General features: G+C 44.8%; 2 protein-coding genes and 1 non-coding gene across 3 annotated transcripts in view; 1 reads left to right on the top strand and 2 right to left on the bottom strand.

Annotated features, from left to right (window-relative positions):
* Positions 1–5,635: 5,635 nt before the first annotated feature.
* On the bottom strand, positions 5,636–5,854 carry LOC132403331 (small nucleolar RNA U3). Its single transcript, XR_009515238.1, has one exon. It is a non-coding gene; the product is annotated as a small nucleolar RNA U3 (small nucleolar RNA).
* Positions 5,855–7,523: 1,669 nt separating this feature from the next.
* Positions 7,524–10,000, top strand: sf3b5 (splicing factor 3b, subunit 5). The gene is made up of 2 exons (XM_059985516.1): positions 7,524–7,915; positions 8,676–10,000. The coding sequence occupies exon 1, from the start codon at positions 7,612–7,614 to the stop codon at positions 7,870–7,872; it is 261 nt and encodes an 86-aa protein (XP_059841499.1). The 5' UTR covers positions 7,524–7,611; the 3' UTR covers positions 7,873–7,915; positions 8,676–10,000.
* A 6,684-nt stretch (positions 10,001–16,684) lies between these two features.
* Positions 16,685–21,699, bottom strand: part of LOC132403311 (zinc finger C2HC domain-containing protein 1B-like) — a 46,447-nt gene continuing 41,432 nt past the window's right edge. Inside the window, exon 7 of the mRNA XM_059986764.1 lies at positions 16,685–21,054. The gene's annotated coding sequence lies outside the window, so the exon portion shown is untranslated. The remainder of the gene's footprint in view (positions 21,055–21,699) is intronic.

Raw genomic sequence — 21,699 nt, 5'->3', positions numbered from 1 at the left:
CATTTTTCTGCCTAGTTCCACTGATCTGCGCATGGCCCATATCCCTCCACACACCTCTCATCCATGTACCTGTCCAAGTTTTTCTTAAATGTTAAAAGTGAGCCCATATTTACCACTTCATCTGGCAGCTCATTCCACACTCCCACCACTCTCTGAGTGAAGCCCCCCACCAATGTTCCCTTTAAACTTTTCCCCCTTCACCCATGTCCTGTTTTTTTCCTCCCCTAACCTCAGTGGAAAAAAACCTGCCTGCATTCACTCTATCTATACTCATCATAATTTTATATACCTCTATCAAATCTCCCTTCATTCTTCTACACTCCAGGGAATATAATCTATTCAACCTTTCTCTGTAACTCAGTTTCTCAAGTCCCGGCAACATCCTTGTAAACCTTCTCTGCACTCTTTCAACCTTATTAATATCCTTCCTGTAATTCAGTGACCAAAACTGCACACAATACTCCAAATTCAGCCTCACCAATGCCTTATACAACCTCAACATAATCTTTCAACTCTTATACTCAATACTTTGCTTTATAAAGACCAATGTACCAAAATCTCTCTTTACTACCCTATCTACCGATATCTATTAATTTTTCTCGGATTTTCCATTCAAGAGCTTTCCACACCAGGCTATGATGCTGCCCGTCAATATAGTCTCCACACACATCTATAAAAGTTTGTCTAAATTTTTGTTGTCATGCTGAATCTTCATGAACTTCTAAGGAAAGAGAGGTGCTGGTGTGTTTCCTTCATAATTTCATTTACGTGCTGGGCCCAGGACAGGTCCTCTGAAAAGATAACACCGAGGAGTTCAAAGTTGCTGAACTTCTTCACCTCTGAATCCCCAATGAGGACTGGTTCATGTACCTCCAGTTTCCTCTTCCTGGAAGCTGTAATAGGCTCCTCGGTCTTGCTGACTAGCTTCTTGGGTAAGAAGTTGTTGTGGCACCACTCAGCCAGATTTTCAGTCTCCCTCCTGTAAGTTGATTCGTCACCACCTTTGATTTGGCCTACAGCAGTGGTGTCGTCAGCAAACTTAAATATGGCATTGGAGCTGTGCTTAGCCACACAGTGAAGTGTAAAGGCTCACCTTCATCAAGGATGGTTGCATGTTAGCCCCAGAAACGGAAATTATTGGAAAATTGGGGGCTGTGAGAGTTCGTGGTGGTTCCTCTATGTTCTGATGGTCAAAGCCAGCATAGAAGGGATTGAGCTCATCTGGATGCAAAGCCCTTTTGACACCTATTGTCAGGCTGAGATGAAGAAGGGTGAAGCATTGATCTACTGATGATTATTAGGGTGGGTGGAAATACCCCTGGTTATAACTACAGTCTCCCAAGTTACTGAGAGTGTCAGGAACATAAAAGTTGTCAGCGAGTGGTGGAAACAGCACAGTTCATCACAGACAAAGCCCTCCCCACTATCGAGTATACTTACAAGCAGTGGCCACCATCAGGGACCCCCACATCCAGGCCATGCTCTCCTCTCGCTGTTGCCATCAGGCAGAAGGCACAGGATCCTTAGGTCAGGCAGCATCTATCAAAACAAATAAACAGTCGACGTTTAGGGTGAAGACCCTTCATCAGGACTCATTTACTTACCCTTCAACTATCAACCAGCTGAACTGGCGTGGATATCTTCACTCACCACCCCTCTGAAATGATTCCACAACCTACAGACTCGTCTTCTCAGCATTTCTTTATTTTGTTTGTCTTCATTTGCACATTGGTTGTTTATCCACCTTCCGTTATGTATAGTTTTTCATAAATTCTATTGTAATTCCTTATTTTCCTGTAAATGTCTACAAGAGAGTGAATCTCAGGGTAATATATATTGACATCTACATCCACAGGAGACCCACATGCACACGGGAAGAACTTAAGTACTTTCCGACAGAGGACGCTGGAATTGAACTTTGACACCCTGGGCTGTAACAGTGTCACACTAACCACTATGGCATTCCTCTGTTCAGGAATTGTCTCTTATTGGGGATTACAGTACAAAATCAATATTATTGCCTTCACAATCTTCAGCCACCTCTTTTAGAACCCCGCTCCAGGTGACTTATCTACCTTCAGACCTTTCAGTTTCCCAAGAACCTTCTCCCTAGTAACGGTAACTTCACATGACCCCTGACACCTGGAACTTCCAGCATACTGTTGGTGTCTGAGAAGACTGATGCAAAATATTTATTCAGTTCATCCATCATAATGTCCCCCATTACTGCCTCTCCAGCATCATTAAAGACCATAAAATATAGGAGAAGAATTAGGCCATCTGTATTGCAGATCTAATTTTCCTCACAGCCCCCATCTCCTTCCTTCTTCACATGCCATGACCAATCAAGAATCTATCAACCTCTGCCTTAAAAGTACATCAAGACTTGGTCTCCACAGCTGAGCTGCTGTGACAAAGAATTCCACAGATTCCACCACTCTCTGGCTAAAGGAATTCCTCACCATCTCCATTCTAAAAGGAGGTCTCTCCATTTGGAGGCTGTGTCCTCTTGTCTTAGACTCTTCCCCACAGGAAACATCCTCTCCACATCCAGATCCATCCAGGCCTTTCACCATTCAATAGGTTTCAATGAGGTCACCCCTCATTATTCTGAATTCTACTGAATACATGGCTCTGCATCAAACACTCTTCATATGATAAGCCATTCAATCCTGGAATCATATTTGTAACCCTCCTTTGAACCCTTTCCATTTTCAGCAAATCCTTTCTAAGATAAGGGGCCCATAACTGATCACAATTACACTAAAGCCTCACCAGTGCTTTATAAAGTCTCAACATTTCATCCTTGCTTTTATATTGTAGGCCTCTTGAAATGAATGCTGACATTGTATTTGTCTTCCTCACCACAGACCCAACCTAAAAATTAACTGTTGAGGAATCCTGCACAAGGACTCCCAAGTCCCCTTGTACCTCATGTTTTTTTTGTATTTTCTCTCCATTTAGAAATTAGTCAACCCTTCATTTCTTCTACCAAAGTGCATGACCATACACTTCTCAACACTGTATTCCATCTGCCATTTCTTTGCCCATTCTCTTAATCTGTCTGTCCTTCTGTAGTCTCTCTATTTCTTCAAAACTCCTGCCCCTCCACCTATCTTCATATTGTCTGCAAACTTTGCAACAAAGCCATCAATTCCATCATCTAAATCATTGACATATAACATAAAAAGGATCTGTCCCATCACTGACTCCCGTGGGACACCACTAAACACCAGCAGCCAGACAGAAAAGGCTCCCTTTATTCCCACTCTTTGCCTCCTGCCAATCAGCCACAGCTTTACCCATGCTAGAATCTCTCCTGTAATACCATGGGCTCATAACTTGTTAAGTAGCCTCGTGTGTGGCACCTTGTCAATGGCCATCTGAAAATCCAAGTACACAATATTGACTGATTCTCCGTTGTCTATACTGCATGTTATTTCTTCAAATAATTCCAAAAGATTTGTCAGGCAAGGTTTTCCCTTGAGGGAAATGATGGAGCAGGTCAGACGGACCACCATGCACAAGTCCCTGGACAACGGGGGCAAAAACATCCCCAATGTCGCCCTCATCCTGATGGCCAGCTTCGTGTGTGGCTGCATCAGGTTGTGTGTGGATCCCAGGTATGTGGGCACTAAGTACCACTATGTGCCCAGGTTCTACCTGTCGCCCAGGCTACGAAGGATGGGTCTGGCCCCTTTCTCATGCAACACCCCTGTCAGCTGGTCGTTACCGCCATACCTGTCCTTCGTAGAGAAGTTCTTTCAGGTCAACGCCTTTGCCCACGGCCATCAGGCAGTGGTCAGCACGTCAGGTCCTGCAGGCACTGCAGGAGAAGGACGTGATGGACACAGTGGGGTGGTTCCCTGAGCAGACCGTCCAGTTCATCTGGCAAAATGCCTCATCGCCAGACCTCACCAACAGGCACCAAGACCTCGCCTGGCTGGCGGTGAGAGGGGCCCTCCCAGTCCGATCCCTCCTGTACGCCCGGAACGTCGTCTCCACGCCCCTCTGCCCACGGGAGGACTGCAGTTAGGAGGAGTCAGTGACCAACCTCTTTGCACACTGTGGTTTCGCGGAGAAAGTGTGGAGGAGGATGGAAGGGGCTGTGGCGAGGTTCATCCCCAGCAGCTGCGTAACAGAGGACTCTCTGATCTACGGGCTGTTCCCGGGGATGCACACCGAGACCAACATCCGGTGCTGCTGGCAGATCATCAACTCAGTGAAGGACGCTCTTTGGTTGGCCCGAAACTTGATGGTCTACCAGCACACGGAGATGTCCGTGGGGGAATGCTGCCGACTGGCACATTCTCGGCTGCAGGAGTACGTGCTGAGCGATGCACTCAATAGACAATAGGTGCAGAAGTAGACCATTCGGCCCTTCGAGCCTGCACCACCATTTTGAGATCATGGCTGATCATCTACTATCAATACCCGGTTCCTGCCTTCTCCCTATATCCCTTGATTTCCCTATCCATAAGATACCTATCTAGCTCCTTCTTGAAAGCATCCAGAGAATTGACCTCCACTGCCTTCCGAGGCAGTGCATTCCAGACCCCCACAACTCTCTGGGAGAAGAAGTTTTTCCCTAACTCTGTCCTATATGACCTTCCCCTTATTCTCAACCCATGCCCTCTGGTACTGGACTCTCCCAGTATCTGGAACATATTTCCTGCCTCTATCTTGTCCAATCCCTTAATAATCTTATATGTTGCAATCAGATCCCCTCTCAATCTCCTTAATTCCAGCGTGTACAAGCCCAATCTTTCTAACCTCCCTGCGTAAGACACTCAAACTCGGTGCAGCCACCGCAAGGGCCTGGTGGGGAAGGACCACAGTCTAGGGTTCTTCTCCCGTGGGAGTTGAGGTGTGGGGGTTTGGGGGTATATCCCCTGAATGTAAATCTGAAAGAACAAAGTGCCACGTGGGTGACAAAACTTTTGATCTTTGAAAATGTAAAGTCAGTAATGGTACCAACTGTAAAGAATTGAAAGTCTTTGAATGGTTATTGTATATAATTTTATTTTAGAATGAAGTATATTTTGTTTAATAATTTAAAAAAATTCCCTTGAGGAAACAACGCTGACTGGCTTTATCGTTGCACCTATACCTCCAAGTACTCTGAGACCTCATCCTAAATAATCTACTCCAACATCTTCCCGACTATGGAGGTCAGACTAACTGGCCTATAGTTTGCTTTCTTCTGCCTCGCTCTTGAAGAGTGGAGTGAGTGACATTTGCAATTTTTCCAGTCTTTCTGAGCAATTCTAGAATCTAGTGATTCCTGAAGGAGCATTACTAATGCTTCCACGATCCCTTCAGCCACCTCTTTCAGAACTCTGGGATGTACTGTAGATAAGTCACTTGGACTTTTCAGTTTCCCAAGAATCTTCTCAGTGATGGTAACTTCACACACTTCTGACCCCTGGAACTTCCACCAGTGCTTTTCTAGCCGTCTGATACCCACTCTCGCGTGTGATTTTCCGCACTTAGAATGACATTAATGCTACGGAACAAAGCCGTAAAGGGAATGAGAACTGGAATGACCTCGTTCTGGCACAGGCGCTCAGAGAAGTAAGTACGCTGCGCATTTCAAATTGCTTCGTTAGCTCTGTTTTTCAAAGTATGAAGTACAACCACTCAGACAGCGTTTCCTCCCTCCGCAGCTCCCCGCAATGGGGAGAAGGGAACGGTCATCAATGCCGGAAAGCCGTTGTAGGAAACAACGCTGACCGACCGCTTCGCGCTCAGGAGGAAACACCACGACTCTTCCTCGTGGTTGCAGAGACCAAACTTTTTAGTGCTCGATTTCTCAGTCACAGACTATAGAAATGATCCTTAAAAGTATAGTCTTAATTACCAACTGCCGCCGCGCTGCTCTCCACCCACAAACAAACACTTTAACCTCACGGCGAGCGGTCACTTCGTTCCCTCGGTTATTCACAGGGGTCAAGGACGGGGTGGAATATAATCACTACCGATCTCTCCCCATCCATTCTGAACTTCATAGTGCGCCACAACCTGTAATTACTCTTCCTACTGCGACTGAAACAAGGAATGAATTTTGCATAGATTAGCATCCGGGCTCCACCCACTGCCTGTTTACTCATTTACACAGAAGCTGTGCGTGGCCCGCTGAGTTCCTCCTGCATTTTGTGTGTGCTGCTTATTCCAGTAATTTTCTGCACCTAGAATCAGAAACAGGTTTAATATCGCTGATATATGTTTGAAATTTGCTGTTCAATGGCAGCAGTGGCCAAGTGGTTAAGGCTTTGGGCTGGAGACCTGAAGACAGTTCGACGACGTGGCGGCAGTTGGTGCAGATTGGACAAGACAGGACAGTCCATTGCAATACCTGTTCATAAAAATTACCGTAAGTTACAATAAGTATCCATAATGCATAGATAGACAGTTTCAGGAACAGTCTCTTCCCTCTACCATCAAATAGACAATGAACCCATTAACACTACCTCACCATTTCCCTCTTCTGCAGTATTTATTTGCTTTATAATTGATAGTAATTTTATACCTTTGTACCCCACTGTTGCCACAAACCAACAAGTTTCACATCAGTGAGAATAAACCTGCTTCTGATTCAGCAAGGAGCTGAAAATCTGCAGACTGAGACTGAATCAGCAGCTGCTGAACGATTCTCAGGTCCTGGTCTGAGGTCTGTGCAGGTGATTTCCCCCAGGTCATCGGGTCCTGAAGTCGAGGCCCAAAGGACAAATCTGTGATCAGCGAGTCCTAGGGTCCCAGATGTTGGCGTGGTCTCGAGGTAGCAACCCAAAGGTTAAAGACCAAAATTGCAAGTCCAGAGGTGGAAACCTGATGGTCATTGGCCCTTGTGCAGAGTTCAGAGGCCCAAAGTGTCTGAATCTGAGAGCCCGGCCCAGGAATTGGAGGCACAAGGAGCCTGGTTCCCACACCACCGCATTCAGGAACAGTTGTCCCTTCAACCATCAGGCTCCTGAACCAATGTAGATAGCTTCCGACACCTCAACAGTGGGGGTGAAGGGTCTACACCCGAAACGTCAGCAGTACCCTTTTCCATAGATGCTGCCTGACCTGCTGAGTTCCTCCAGCATTTTGTGTGTGTTGCTTGGGTTTCCAGCATCTGCAGATTTTTTTCGTGTTTGTGAGAGGTTGAACAAACTCTGAAGCGGCGGAAGCTGAAGGGAGACTTGACAGAATTTATAAGATTACGAGGGGCAGATAGAGGAAACTTTAAATGTCTGAAACTTGAGGCTGTGTATTTATGGTTTTCCGTTCAAGGGGCGACTGAAAGATATCCTTGCAGTTCCCCACTCTTCCGGTCTTCCAGCCTAGAGGGCAGTCCAGTGCAAGCGGCCGTCCATTCCAACTGCGCATGCGTTCAACTTTATTTTCTTTTTAAACCAGTCTTCTTTACTGCAAATGACATTTTCTGGTTGAAATAAACCAGATTCTATATTCTTCAGGACTGTTTGTCAGTTCTAAAGGATGAATTTTAAAAAGCAGGCCGATGGGTAGCCATGGTAACGGCGGCCATCTTGGGTTTTCCGGACCGCGGCAAGTGTGGGCAACTATTCAGGCGGGCGGTGAGGCTATTGAGGACGGGCTGCCGGCAACATGACGGACCGCTACAACATTCACAGCCAGCTGGAACACTTGCAGTCCAAGTACATTGGCACGGGCCACGCCGACACCACCAAGTGGGAGTGGTTAGTTAACCAGCACCGCGACTCGTACGCCTCCTACATGGGCCATTTCGACCTGCTCAACTACTTCGCGGTGGCCGAGAACGAAACTAAGGCCCGAGTCCGCTTCAACCTCATGGAGAAGATGCTGCAGCCGTGTGGGCCGCCACCCGACAAGCCTGAAGAGGCCTGAGGGACCTCTGACCCTGGGCGAGGGCAAGGAGAGGCCGAGGGTGGTGAGGGAAGGAAAAAGTGGTGGGGAAGGAGCTTGAGGGAGGACTCAGCGGCTAAGGTCGGGGAAAGGGGTCTCAGATTTGGGAAGGGGCAACCTCTGGCTCACTCCCCCCCCCCCCCGTCGCATTTCCTCTCAGCCCCAGTCCACTTATCCACCTTCTCTCCTATCTTCACATACCTTCTTCCTCCTCCTACTCCTCCCCTCCGTTCCAGCCCCAGCCCCTCCCTTCTTTCCAACCTCACATTCCCCTTTCCCTCCTTCTCCTCCTCCTCCTCATCACCTCTTCAAGCCTTTTTCCACCCTCCATCCCTTCTCACCCAGACCCTCACCATCTTCCCTCCTTCAAACCTGAGACTCTTCAGCAAATGCACCCCAAGCCCCTGCAGCTCAGTCACAGCCTCAACCAGACTCGGGGAACTACCCCCCCCCCCCACCCAGAGAGTTGCCATGCTGTTTCTTCCCACTGCTGCCCAGGAGTTCCATGCTTGCCTACCCTGCCTCTTAGTTTGGGTTCATCCTTGCTCCGCATTTCAGTTCCCGGCAGTGACTGCATTTAGGTGATTTCAGCCATCACCATTTTCCCGGGTTATCTGTTGCTTGCTGCCACAGCCCAGGGTACAACTGGTACTGGTTGACCTGCCGTGATGTAATATATCCTGCCAAAACGCAGCACGGCCCATCAGGCAAGGAGTCTGCTGAACTCACCCCGCACTGCATCATCACTGCAAAGACTTCTGCTTGACATGAATTTTTTTTCGCAGAGTTGGAAACACCAGTCAACGAATCAAACTTTGACTTGCAAACACCAGCAACCATTGAGGCGATACCAGCCATTGTCCAAATGTAAGAGCAGTTCTCACAAGAGTTGTCCTTGGCAGACTTACTAAACGATGAAAAGCGTCCCTTTTAAAATGTGTAACTTTCAAGATGAACTGGAATCACTGCTGGAGCTTCAGCAAGATGAGACCACAACTGCAGTCCTCGTATCCCTGCTGCACCTAATATCACTATGTGGACCTTTGGACTTCAGAGATAACCTCTTTGAGGTTTGTATTTGGATTATCCATCAAAATCTACTGGTTGATACTAGTGTGTTGAGGAGGCTGGGAGAAAATTCTCAGTGAATAAAAACACGGGTTATCGTCTCTGTCTCCACGGATGTTGCCTGACTCGCTGAGTTCACCCAGTGACTTAGATTCTGCTCAACCATCAGCCAACGATTTGCCCGGTTAATAGAGGCAACTGCCAAACTCTGCTGAAGAGCCAGAGGAGCTTTTTCTCACCAAGTGACCTTAACCAAAGCCCCTTCACCTTGTCCTGGCTTGCTGAGTCTCAACAGGATGCGGAACAAAGATGGTGTGCGTGGCATGTCACATGGATTAACCGATGTTTGCTTTACAAATCGCCATGCTTGAAAGAAATTCTTCATTATTTCTGTTTAAGGGATCTTTCTAAGTCCATACTGACTTCTATGTTTACCACAGTGAGTACATTTGAAAAGGGACCTGATTTTGATGTAGTAAGTCGTGCTATTTAAATATAGTACTATTTCCCAAACAAAGGAATGCATGTGGCGTAGGATAACAGACTTTGGAATGGAACCCAAGCCACTCAGACCTCGAGCAGCCACTGGTCCACCTGCAGAGAGGGGTTGTGTTATGACAGAGATTTCCAGTGGATGACTGGCTGGCTTTGGAACAGCAACGGCCCAGCATGTGACTTTGAGGAGCCCCTCCCATTCCATTGCATCGGCACAGAAGGTGGCCATTCTGCCCATTGAGTTGATGCTGGCCTATCGTTCAGCAGTGGGGGATTTCAGGCCTGACGGTGCTGACTGTATGCCAAGTGGCTGAACTGTTACCCATAATATCGCCATGTGAACCTCTCAGTAAGAAGCTTTAGTCTTTGGAGATAACCTCTTCGTGCAGGAGGAGGCTTCCTTTGAGGGCCCCACATGATCTCAAGTTGAAACTCTTAAAATGTGGTCTAAGCAAACAATTTTAGTATAAAGCTGCAGAAATTTGTGAAAATGAGGTTTGGTCAGATGTTTGTTACTGGTATAATAAATAGTTTTCAGTTATTTTGACATTGGTGTGTTTGAATGGTGGGAACTTTCAAAAGGGGGAGGAGGTGGCTAAATATGTGGCAGGGGTAGTGGGAAAAGATGACGAGGGGTGGGAGAGTGAGACTAGTTGGAAAGATTGTACAGAAACTTCCTCTCAATTTAATTTGATACTAGATTTATCTTGATGTTAAAAGGTTGTATCTAGTTAGGACAAAATATAAATAAATTAGTTTATTGTTAAATGCCCCAAGGTAGAGTGCAAAAGTCTTAACCAGAATTATATAGTTAGGATGCCTAAGGCTTATGCACAGTACTGTATTTGTCAACGTGAAGCAGAGAGCGAGTTTGTAGATCTGCAGGAGCAAAGGATGTTGGAAATGGCATGGTTGGAGTGCTATGGGAGGGTGTGGGTAGGTGGCAGAGGAGTGCTAGGGGTGGGGGGGGTGCAGGTGTAGACACAGCCTGCCCTGAGACACGGGGCAAGGTCACCTGATTCCAAACAATTGGTTTATTGATCATTACAGAATGTCTCTCTGGTGCTTCCTGCTCCCTCCCCTCTCCCTTGTTTTTCCCAACCATGGTTCTCCTCTCCCTGCCCCCTTCCCACTCTCAGTCCACAGTAGAGACCCATACATATCAGAATTAGATTTATTGTCACTCACATAGATCATGAAATATGTTTTGTGGCTGCAATACATAAAATTACCACAATACTGTGCAAAAGTCGTAGGAACACCGCCATCCATACAGGTCAGATCATTAGAAAGTACAGTGAGGTATTTCAAGGGAAAACAGTAACAATGCAGAATAAAGTGTAGCAGCTACAAAGAATGTGTAACTGCAACATTTGTACGGTGTGATAGCATAGCATTAGTGTACCACCACTGTCAACAATCCGCTTCAGTTCTGGGGGCTCCAATTTCTTCTCACATTCCAACGACATGGGTTAGGGTTAGTAAGTTCCAGCATGCCGACCCCAGCACATCCTCTGACTGTGTTGGTCGTTGACGCAAACAACGTGTTCCACTATGTTTTGATGTACGTGTGATAAATAAAGGCATTTTAAAGTGCAGGCACGGGTCATAATGAGGTAGACTGTGAAGTCAAGGTCCATCTTGTCGTATAAAATAATTATACTTTTACCCACATAAGCTATATCCTGAATTTACAATGCTTTCTTGTTCAATTGTATGAGCTCCAGAAATTATTATCGTTTTTAATGCTCTACCTATAATCAATAACATTTTCACGTTGGAATAGACAAACTGTGTACTCCATTAGCAACATACAGTTACATTAACTTGTCTTAAATTCAGTTTCCTGGAAGACATTTGAAAGATTTAATTTTGTTGGGAGTTTTCTATCCAATCTTTCCAATTTCACTTGCAATCTTGTGTTTAAAATTTTCTTCATGCTTTCAGTAAATGCACATTCAGGAAAGCTCAGAGATCTGATTAGAATTTTTAAAGGAGACTTGAGTAATTATTTTAAGCCTGTTTCTAGACCTTAAGACATAGCAGAATTGGGCCACCTAGCCCACTAGGTCTGCTCTGCCATTCCATCATGGCTGATTTATTTCCCACCTACCCCATTTTCCTGTCTTCTCCCCTTATCCTTTGACACCCTGATTAATCTGTCAACTCTGCTTTAAATATATACAATAATTTGGCCTTCACAGCCATCTGTGGCAATGAATTCCATAGATTCACCACCCTGTGGTTAAAGAAATTCCTCCTCACCTCTGTTCTAAATGGATGTCCTTCGACTCTGAGACTGTGCTCCCTGGATCTAGACTCCCCACTACAGGAAACAGAAAGCATCCTTTCCCCATCCACTCTATCAAGGCCTCTCGATATTCAGTAGGTTAGTGTGATAGTCCTCTGATAACACAGAACCACACTTCATTTCTGCAAGGAAGTGAAATCCCGGAGGAAGCCATGATGTTTAAGGGAGATATTGTGGGGGGTGTTCGAGGCAGGATCAGTATAAATGCATGCCGTACATTGTGGGATTTTACTGAAAGCATCAAAACCACAATACTCCTTAAACATAGAACAATAAATATTACAGCACTGTACAGTACAGACCAACAATGTGCTGACTTTTTAACCTAGTCCAAGATAAATCTAACCCTTCCCGCCCACATGGCCCTCCATGTGCCAGTCTAAGAGGCTCTTAAATGTCCATAATGTGTCTGAATCTACCACCATCATTGGCAGGGTGTTCTACTCACCCACCATTCTCTGTATATATAAAAAAACAAACAAACCTATCTCTAACACTCCCACCTAGACTTTCCTCTTATCATTTTGAAATGTGTCCCCCGTGTATTAACCATTTCCGCCCTGGAAAAGCATCTTTGCCTATCTGCTCTCCATGCCTCTTATCACCTTGTACATCTCAAATCAAGTCACCTCTCATAGTCCTTTGCTCCGAAAAGAAAAGCATTAGCTCACTTAACCTATCCTCATAAACATGCTCTCGATTCCAGGCAGCATCCTGATAAATCTCTGCACCCTCTCTACAGCTTCTACGTACTTCCTATAATAAGGAAACCAGATCTCCAGATATACTCTTAACTAGTGTTGCAACATTACTGTTGAACTCTGTCCTTCAACTAATGAAGGCCAATACACTGGATCTGCTATTGGGGAATGAGACAGGGTAGACGACAGACGTTTGTATAGGGGAAGGCTTTTCATCTACAATGCCATGAGATTCAAAGTAAGTGTGCAAAGAGATGGGTCTGGTCTGTGGGTTGAGATTCTAAATTGGAGTAAGGTCAATTTTAATAGTATCAAAGGATTCGGTAAGTGTGGATTGGGACAGGCTGTTTTCTGGCAAATGTGTGGGAGACCGTCAAAAGTGAAATTTTGAGAGTTCGAAGTTTGTATATACCTGGCAGAATAGAAGGTAAAGAACTGTGAAGGTATGGAACTGTGGTATTCACAAGATATCGAGGCCATGGTTAAGAGAAAAAAAGGGGGGTGCCTAGCTGGATATACAGGTATATGAGGTGCTTGTGGAGTACAAGAAATACAAAGGAACACTTAAGAAAGATCATGACAGCTAAAAGGAAACATGAAGTTGCTCTAGACGAAGGTGGATCCTACAGGTATGTTAAGAGCAAAAGGAACAAAATTGGTCCTCTGGAAGGCAGAATTATAATCCATGTGTGGAGCTAAAACAGATGGGGAGATCTTAAGTACATTCTTTGTATCCGTATTTACCTGGGAGATGGACACAGAGTCTATAGAAGTGAGGCAAAGTGGCATCAATTTTATGGATCCTGTACAGATTACAGAAGAGAAAGTGTTTGCTGTCCTGAGGCAAATCATGGTGGATAAATCCCCAGGGCCTGACAAGGTATTCCCTCGGACCCTATGGGAGGCAAGTGCAGAAATTGATGGGGCTCTTGTAGAGATATTTAAATCATCCTTATTGACAGAAGAGGTACCAGTGGATTGGAGGATAACCAATGTTGTTCCATTATTTAAGAAAGGCTGTAAACATAAACCTGGAAATTATAGGCCTGTGAATCTGACATCAGTTGTGGTAAAGTTATTGGACCAGATGTATTTGGATAAAATGGACTAATTAAGGATAGTAGCATGGCTTTGTGTGTAGAAGGTCATGTCTAACCATGAGGAAGTTACCAGGAAAGTAGATGAAGGTCATGTCCAACCATGAGGAAGTTACCAGGAAAGTAGATGAAGGTCATGTCCAACCATGAGGAAGTTACCAGGAAAGTAGATGAAGGTCATGTTCAACCATGAGGAAGTTACCAGGAAAGTAGATGAAGGTCATGTCCAACCATGAGGAAGTTACCAGGAAAGTAGATGAAGGTCATGTTCAACCATGAGGAAGTTACCAGGAAAGTAGATGAAGGTCATGTTCAACCATGAGGAAGTTACCAGGAAAGTAGATGAAGGTCATGTCCAACCATGAGGAAGTTACCAGGAAAGTAGATGAAGGCAAGGCAGTGGATGTTGTCTACATGGGCTGATCAAGAAGGTTCAGTGGCTCGGCATTCTGCATTAGATTGGATTGGCTTTGTGGGAGAAGCCAGAGAATGGCATTGGAAGGTTGCCCTTCTGACTGGAGGCCTGTGACTAGTGGTGTGCTGCATTCTTTGTCGTTTGTCATCTATATCAATGATCTGGATGATAATGTTAAATGGATCAGCAAATTTGTGGATGACACCAAGACTGGAGGTGCAGTGGACAGTGAGGAAGACCATTATGGCTTGCAGAGGGATCTGCATCAGCTGGAAAAATGATCTGAAAAATGGCAGATGGAATTTTATGCAGACAAGTGTAAGGTTTTACACTTCAGTAGAACCAACCAGGGTAGGTCTTACACAATGAACAGTGTGGAGGAGTGTGGTAGAACAAAGGGATCTGGGAATACAGATCCATAATTTGCTGAAAGTGGTGTCACAGGTAGATAGGGTCATAAGGAAAGTTTGTGGCACATTGGCCTTCATAAATCAATGTAATGAGTACAGGAGATGGGATGTTATTGAAGTTGTATAAGATATTGGTGAGGCCCAATTTGGATTATTGTGTGCAGTTTACCTACAGGAAAGATGTTGAAAAGGGTGCAGAGAAAATATACAAGGACTTGGCCAGGTCTCGTGGACCTGAGTTATAAGGAAAGGTAGGACAGGACTATTTCTTAGAACATAAAACAGAGGAGATTTGATGTACTTTGTGGTAACAGAGGCATTTATTAACATTCACTACGACAAGGGGTGAATGATGAGTGATTCCTGGTGCTTACAGCTTTGTGTTGTAGAGAATGAAAAGCACATCCATATTCCATTCTAAATATCTGTAGGAACACAAGTCAGAACTGGAATAAAATTGTAGAATTGTATAACAGGAACAGCTCCTTCCGATGACCCAATTTGTCCATAAGACATAGGAGCAGGAGTAGGACTTTGGCTCAGTGAGTCCTTCCATTCCATCATGCCTGATTTATTTTCTCTCTCAACCCCATTCTCCTGCCTTCTCCCCATAGCCTTTGATGGCCCAACCAATCAGGAACCCATCAACCTCCGTTTTATATACTCCCAATGACTTGTCTTCCACAGCTGTCTGTGGCAATCAATTCCACAGATCACCACCACTATAGTAATGATTCCCTCCATGTCCACTTTATCTAGACTTTACAATATTCAATAGGTTTCAATGAGATCTTCCCTCATTCTTCTAACCTCCTACTAGTCTAGGTCAAATGCCTCTTATATGTTAACCCTTATATTTGTGGTATTATTCTCATGAACCTCCTCTGGACCCCCTCCAGTGCCAGCACATCTTTTCTTAGATAAGGGGCTCAAAACTGCTCATGATACTCCAGATGTCTCTGCTTCAAATATACCCCAAGTGAGGTCTGACCAATGCCTGAAAAGCCTTGGCATTACATCCCTGCTTTTATATTCTAGTAATTAATATTAACAGCATTTGTCTTGCCTACTGCTCGCCATCCAGCTACCTACCTGAGCCAATCCCATTTGTCTGAGTTTGGCCCACATTCCTCTAAATCTTTAGTATCTATGGACATGTGCAAGTGTCTTAAACTTTGTTATCGTAGCTGCCTCAGCTGCTTCTTATGGCAGCTCGTTCCATATACCCACCACCCTCTGTGGGGAAACATTTCCCTGCAATCTTTCTCTTTCACTCAAAACCTGTGACCTATAGTTATCTCCCCTATCCTGGGGAAAAGACTGACCATTCAGAATTAGAATATGGTTTAAATTCACTGGCACATGTTGTGAAATTGTGTGTTTTATGGTAGCAGTACATTGCAATACATAATAAACTAAATTGCAAAAAGAACTATAAATAAAGTAGTGCAAAAGAAAGCAAAAAAAAGGTAGCGTACCTGGGTTCAGTGTCCATTCAGAAATCTGATAATGGAGGAGAAGCAGCTATTCCTGAAACATTGAGTGTGTGCTTTTAGGCTTCTGTACCTCCTACCTGATGGTAACAGTGAGAAAAGGGCATGCCCTGGGTGCTGGGGGTCCTTAATAATGGATGCTGCCTTTCTGAGACACCGCTCCTTTGTACTGGGTACCTTGTAGGCTAGTACCCAAGATGGAGCCGACTAAATTTACAACCCTCTGCAGCTGCTTTCGGTCCTGTGCAGTAACACCGCCCCCCACCCCCCCACCACCAATACCAGACAGTGATGCAGCCAGTCAGAATATTCTCTATGTTACATCTATAGAAGTTTGAGTGTTTTTGTTGACATGCCAAATCTCTTCAAACTCCTAATGAAATATAGCCTTTGGCTTGCCTTCTTTGTAACTGCATCGATATGTTGGGACCAGGTTAGATCCTCAAAGATCTTGACACCCCAAAAACTTGAAACTGCTCACTCTCTCCACTTCTGATCCTTCTGAGGATTGGTATGTGTTCCTGTGTCTTACCCTTCCTGAAGTCCACAATCAGCTCTTTCATCTTTCTGACACTGAGTGCAATTACGTTCAAGGTTGTTGCTGTGACGCCACTTCACTAGTTGGCATATCTCGCTCCTGTACACCCTCTCGTCTCCATCTGAGATTCAACCAATAATGGTTGTATCATCAACACATTTATAGATGGTATTTGAGCTATGCCTAGTAACACAGTCATGGGGTATAGGCTAAGCACACACCCCTGATGTGCACCAATGTTGGTCATAGCAAGGAGGAGAAGATAGTATCACCAATCCGCACAAGACTGGTATTCCTGTTAGGAAGTCAAGGATCCAGTTGCAGGGGGAGGTACAGAGGCCCAAGTTCTGTAACTTCTCAATCAGGATTGAGGGAACGATGGTATTAAATGCTGAGCTATAGTTGATGAACATCTTGATACAGGTTATCCAGTTGGTCTAAGACCATGTGAAGAGCCATTGAGATTGTGTCTGCTGTTGACCTATTGTGGCAACAGGAAAATTGCAGTGGGTCCAGGTCCTTGCTGAGACAGGAGTTGATTCTAGCCATGACCAACCTCAAAGCATTTCATCACTGTAGATGTGAGTGCTACCAGGTGATAGTCATTAAGGCAGCTCACATTCTTCTTGTGCACTGGTATAATTGTTGCCTTTTTGAAGCAAGAGGGAACTTCCACCCATGGCAGTGAGAGGTTGAAAATGTCCTTGAATACTCCTGCTAGTTGATTGGCACAAGTTTTCAGAGCCTTACCAGGTACTCCATCGGGACCTACCGACTTGTGAGAGTTCACCTTCTTTAAAGACAGCTTAGCACAGTGTCACTGGGTGCAGCAGGGATCTTCACAGCTGTAGTTATATTCTCCCTTTCAAAGTGCAGATGGAAGGCTTTGAGCTCATCGCCTTCTATGTTGCTACGGCTACAGAGTAAGTGCAGTGCAGGTAACGATCAGAATTAGGTTTAATATCTCCGGCATTTATTGCTTTACAGCAGTACATTGCAAAACACAACTGTAAATTACAACGAATATATAAATTAAATTAGTGTTAAAAAAACGAACAAAATAGAGGTAGTGTACATGGTTCAATGTCCAATCAGAAACCTGATGGCAGAGGGGAAGATGCTGTTCCCAAAACGTTTGACTGTGTGTCTTCAGGCTCCTGGACCTTCACCCAGATGATAGCAATGAGAAGAAGGCCTGTCCTGGGTGATGGATCAGGATGAGATCATTTGCACTCAATGCCTCTAAACATTTCCTACCCATATTCTGATTTTATGCTGTTGTTGTACCTGCCTCAACCACTTTCTCTTGCAGCTTGACACACTGCAAAAAAAACGGGGTGACGAGGAGAGAGTGCTTTATGCTGCAATTTGGAATTCACTGCAGATTTATTAATAATTTATGAATTGCAGGAAATGGAAATATGGATATTGAGCAGGTAGAAGGCATTTACTTGATTAGTAAGTTAATTGGTTTGACAGAACGTTATGGGCCCAAGGGCCTGTTCCTCTGCTTTACTATTCTACATTTTATAATCGGAAGAAAAGCCTCTATTTTTGGGAAGAGAACATTGAACAAAGTACAGTACAGGAACAGGCCCTTCAGCCCACAATATTGTGCTGAAGCAATTAAATTAGTAATCAAATTGCCAACTAATCCCCTCTGCCTGCTCTACGTCCGTTTTCCTCACATTCAATGTGCCTATTGAAATATCTCGTAAAAATCCCTAATTTATCAGCCTCTACCACCACTGTGTGTATTAAAAAAAAAATCTTTGAAATTATGCCTCTCACCTTAAATGCCTTCTTGTATTAGACATTTCAACTCTGGTAACAAGATACTTGATCTATGCTTCTCATAATCTTATAAATCTCTATCACGACTCCCTTCAGCATCCACTGCTTCAAAGAAAACAACCAAGTTTATCCAACCTCTCGTACATGCTCTGTAAACCAGGTAGTATCCTGGTAAACTTCTGCATCCTCTACAAAGCCTCAACCTCCTTCCTAAAATGTGGCAACCAGAACTGTATGCAATACTCCAGATGCGGTCTAACTAGAGTTTTAGACTGCAATATAACTTCCTGACTTTTGAACTCAATGCCTTGACGAGTAAGGACGAGCATGCACATGGTCGTCTTAACCATCCTATCAACCTATCTAGCCACTTTCAGGAAGCAATGAACTTTGACCCCAAGATCCCTCTGTTCATCAACACTGTCAAGGATTTTGCCTTTAACAGTGTACTGTCTCTTTATATTTGATTAGTTTTACACATCAAAAAAAACCCCAATCATGATCTTGAACAAGTGCAAGGCATGCTTCCAGTGGACTGGAAAATTGCAAATGTCACTCCACTCAAAGAAAGGAGGGAGGCAGCAGAAAGGAAATTATAGATCAGTTAGCCTGACCTTAGTGGTTGGGAAGATGTTGGACTCAGTTGTTCAGGCTGAGGTTTTGGAGTACTTGGTGACATGGGTAAAAGATAGCATGTTTTCTTTAAAGGAAAATCTTGCCTGATGAATCTGTTGGAGTTCTTTGAGGAGCTTAAAGGTAGGATAGATAAAGGGGATGTAGTGGATGTTGTATATTTGGATTCTCAAAATGCCTTTGACAAGGTGCCATGCATGAGGCTGCTTACCAAGTTAAGAGCCCATGGTATTACAGGAAAGTTACTAGCATGGGTGGAACTGGTAGGAGGCAGCGAGTGGGAATAAAAGGATTCTTTTATGGTTAGCTGCCAGTGACTAGTGGTGTTCCACAGGGGTCGGTGTTGGGACCACTTCTTTTTATGCTGTATATCAATGATTTAAAATTTTATTGCCAAGTTTGCAGATGATACAAAGATTGGTGGAGGGGCAAGTAGTGTAAATAAATAGGAAGTCTGCAGAAGGACTTAGATTAGAAGAATGGGTAAGAAAGTGGCAAATGAAATACAATGTTGTAAAATGCATGGTCATGCACTTTGGTAGAAGTAGTAAATATGCAGACTACTTTCTAAACAGGGAGAAAATCCAAAAATCTGAGATGCAAAGGGACTTGGGCGTCTTTGAGCAGAATACCCTCAAGATAAATTTGCAGGTTGAGTCAGCGAGGAAGGCCAATTCAATGTAAGCATTAATTTCAAGAGGTCTAGAATATAAGAGCAGGGATGTGATATTGAGGCTTTATAAGGCACTGGCGAGGCCTCACCTTGAGTGTTTTGAATGGTTTTTGGCTTCTTAGAAAGGATGTACTGGCATTGGGGTTCAAAGAAAGTTCACAAAGATGATTTAAAGAATGAAAGTTATCATACGTGGAACATTTGACAGCTCTGGATCTGTACTCATTGGAATTTAGAAGAATGAGTGTGGATCTCACTGAAACCTTCTGAATGTTAAAAGGCCTAGGCAGTAGATGTTGAAAGGATGTTTCCCATGGTGGGGGAGTCTAGGACAAGAGGGCACAGCCTCAGGATAGAAGGGCGTCCATTTAAAACAGATGCAGAGAAATTTCTTTAGTCAGAAGATGGTGAATTTGTGGAGGCCAAGCCGTTAGGTGTATTTAAGGTAGAGATTGATAGGTTCTTGATTGGCCACAGCATCAAAGGTTATGGGGAGTGGGGCTGAGGAGGGGAAAAAAAGATTTGCTGTAATTGAATGGCGGAGCAGACTTCATGGACCAAATGGCCTAATTCTGCTCCTATGTCTTAGCCTTATGGTCTTAAGTGGCTGGGGCGTGATGAACTTGTGTACATATTCATCTGCTTCTGTAGCCATGTGTTTGTACTCATGCACATCTATGAGCATGTGCACAGATTAGCGTTACGTCTTTTATGTGTGCAGATATTCCTATCTGACTGTGTGAGAGGTAGAAGGACTGAGAACGAAAGACAGAAAAACATGTGACAGAGAAAAACTGAGAAAAAGTGTGTAAGAAAGTGAGAGACTACATAAGTGTGCAAGAAGCCAAATGTGAAAGAGTTGAATGAGAGAAAGAGATCTCGAGATGAGAGGGTGAGAGTGAGGGAGAGGCCAATTGCAAGAGATGGCCAAATGCGAGAGAGGGACCATGCAAAAGACAGTGTGACTGCGAGGGAGTGAGACAGAATGAGTGTGCGAGAGCATACACACATTATTTTGGTGATAACACATTCATAGTGATGTTTCAGAGCAGTGGCATGGACTGGGGTGACCACAGTGATCTCTGGAGCTGTGGTCAGTCCAGTGAAGGACACTGAAGCAAGCAGTTTGTTCCCAGGCAAGGTATGGAGGGAGGTGCTGGTGTCGGTGGCAGCCAATAATTCTTCCACTGTGGGTCCTCCTGAACTCAGACCCATTGACACATGTTACACGTATAGACACAGTGTGTGTACCCGTGCTCTCACACAGACAAGTGGCCTTGCTGAAAATGAGTCTGGCACATACCCTCCTCACTGAGAGCTCCACTCCCCACTTCCTCCCCCTTTTCAAATAAAACACAGAGAAATAAGTCGATATTTACTGCAGTTTGGGGAGGGTGCTAGTGTGGGGAGTTGAGTAGATGTTGGTGTAACCAGCTGGTGATACCCTGCTGAACTCCTCCGCTGTCTGGGCAAAACTGCTGCTTCATGAGGCTCTGGACTCCACAGCCTCTGTCCTACATCCGGCCATATCAGGAGCTGGAAAAGATCAAGAGGAAGGGCAGTGAGTCACTGTCTCATGGTAATGTAAATATCAGAGTGAGGGGGAGATGGTGGCTATGTGGGAGGAAATGGTCAGCACAACATTGTGGGCTCAAGGCCCTGTACTGTGCTGTAATGTTCTGTGTCCTGGAAAACGTGAGAAAGAAAGCATTTGAGACAGAGACAGAGAGAGAGATCTTATGTAATCAATACTCTCCCAGTCTGTGCCCGCACCCTGACACCAGGAGACCACCGTATTCACTACAGACCCTGGTTTGTGTCTCAACCCAACACCAGGAGACCATTCTACTCACTACATATCCTGGTCTGTGTCTAAACCCAGACACTAGGAGAACTCCTCGCGTACTCTCTAAAGACCCCGGTCTGTCCAAACCCAGACACCAGGAGACCACTGTACTCACTACAGACCCCAGTCTGTGTCCAAACCCAGACACCAAGAGACCACCTTGTTAATTCACTATAGTCTCGTACTGTGACCCACCCAACACCATGAGATCAGCTTGTGCTCTCACTGACCCACTCCCAACCCTGCACCAGGAGACACTGTCACGTACTCAATGATGCCTGATTTGTGTCCCACCTCAAATGCAGGAAACCACCTCACTACTGCCCCGGTCAGTG

Source organism: Hypanus sabinus, chromosome 12, assembly GCF_030144855.1.
Source record: "Hypanus sabinus isolate sHypSab1 chromosome 12, sHypSab1.hap1, whole genome shotgun sequence".
NCBI lineage: Eukaryota > Metazoa > Chordata > Chondrichthyes > Myliobatiformes > Dasyatidae > Hypanus > Hypanus sabinus.
The sequence above is the reverse complement of the archived record's forward strand: the minus strand, read 5'-3'. Positions and strand labels throughout refer to the sequence as shown.

Coding starts and splice junctions, on each gene's coding strand:
- sf3b5 (XM_059985516.1), top strand. CDS start 7,612: ATGACGGACCGCTACAACATTCACAGCCAGCTGGAACACTTGCAGTCC.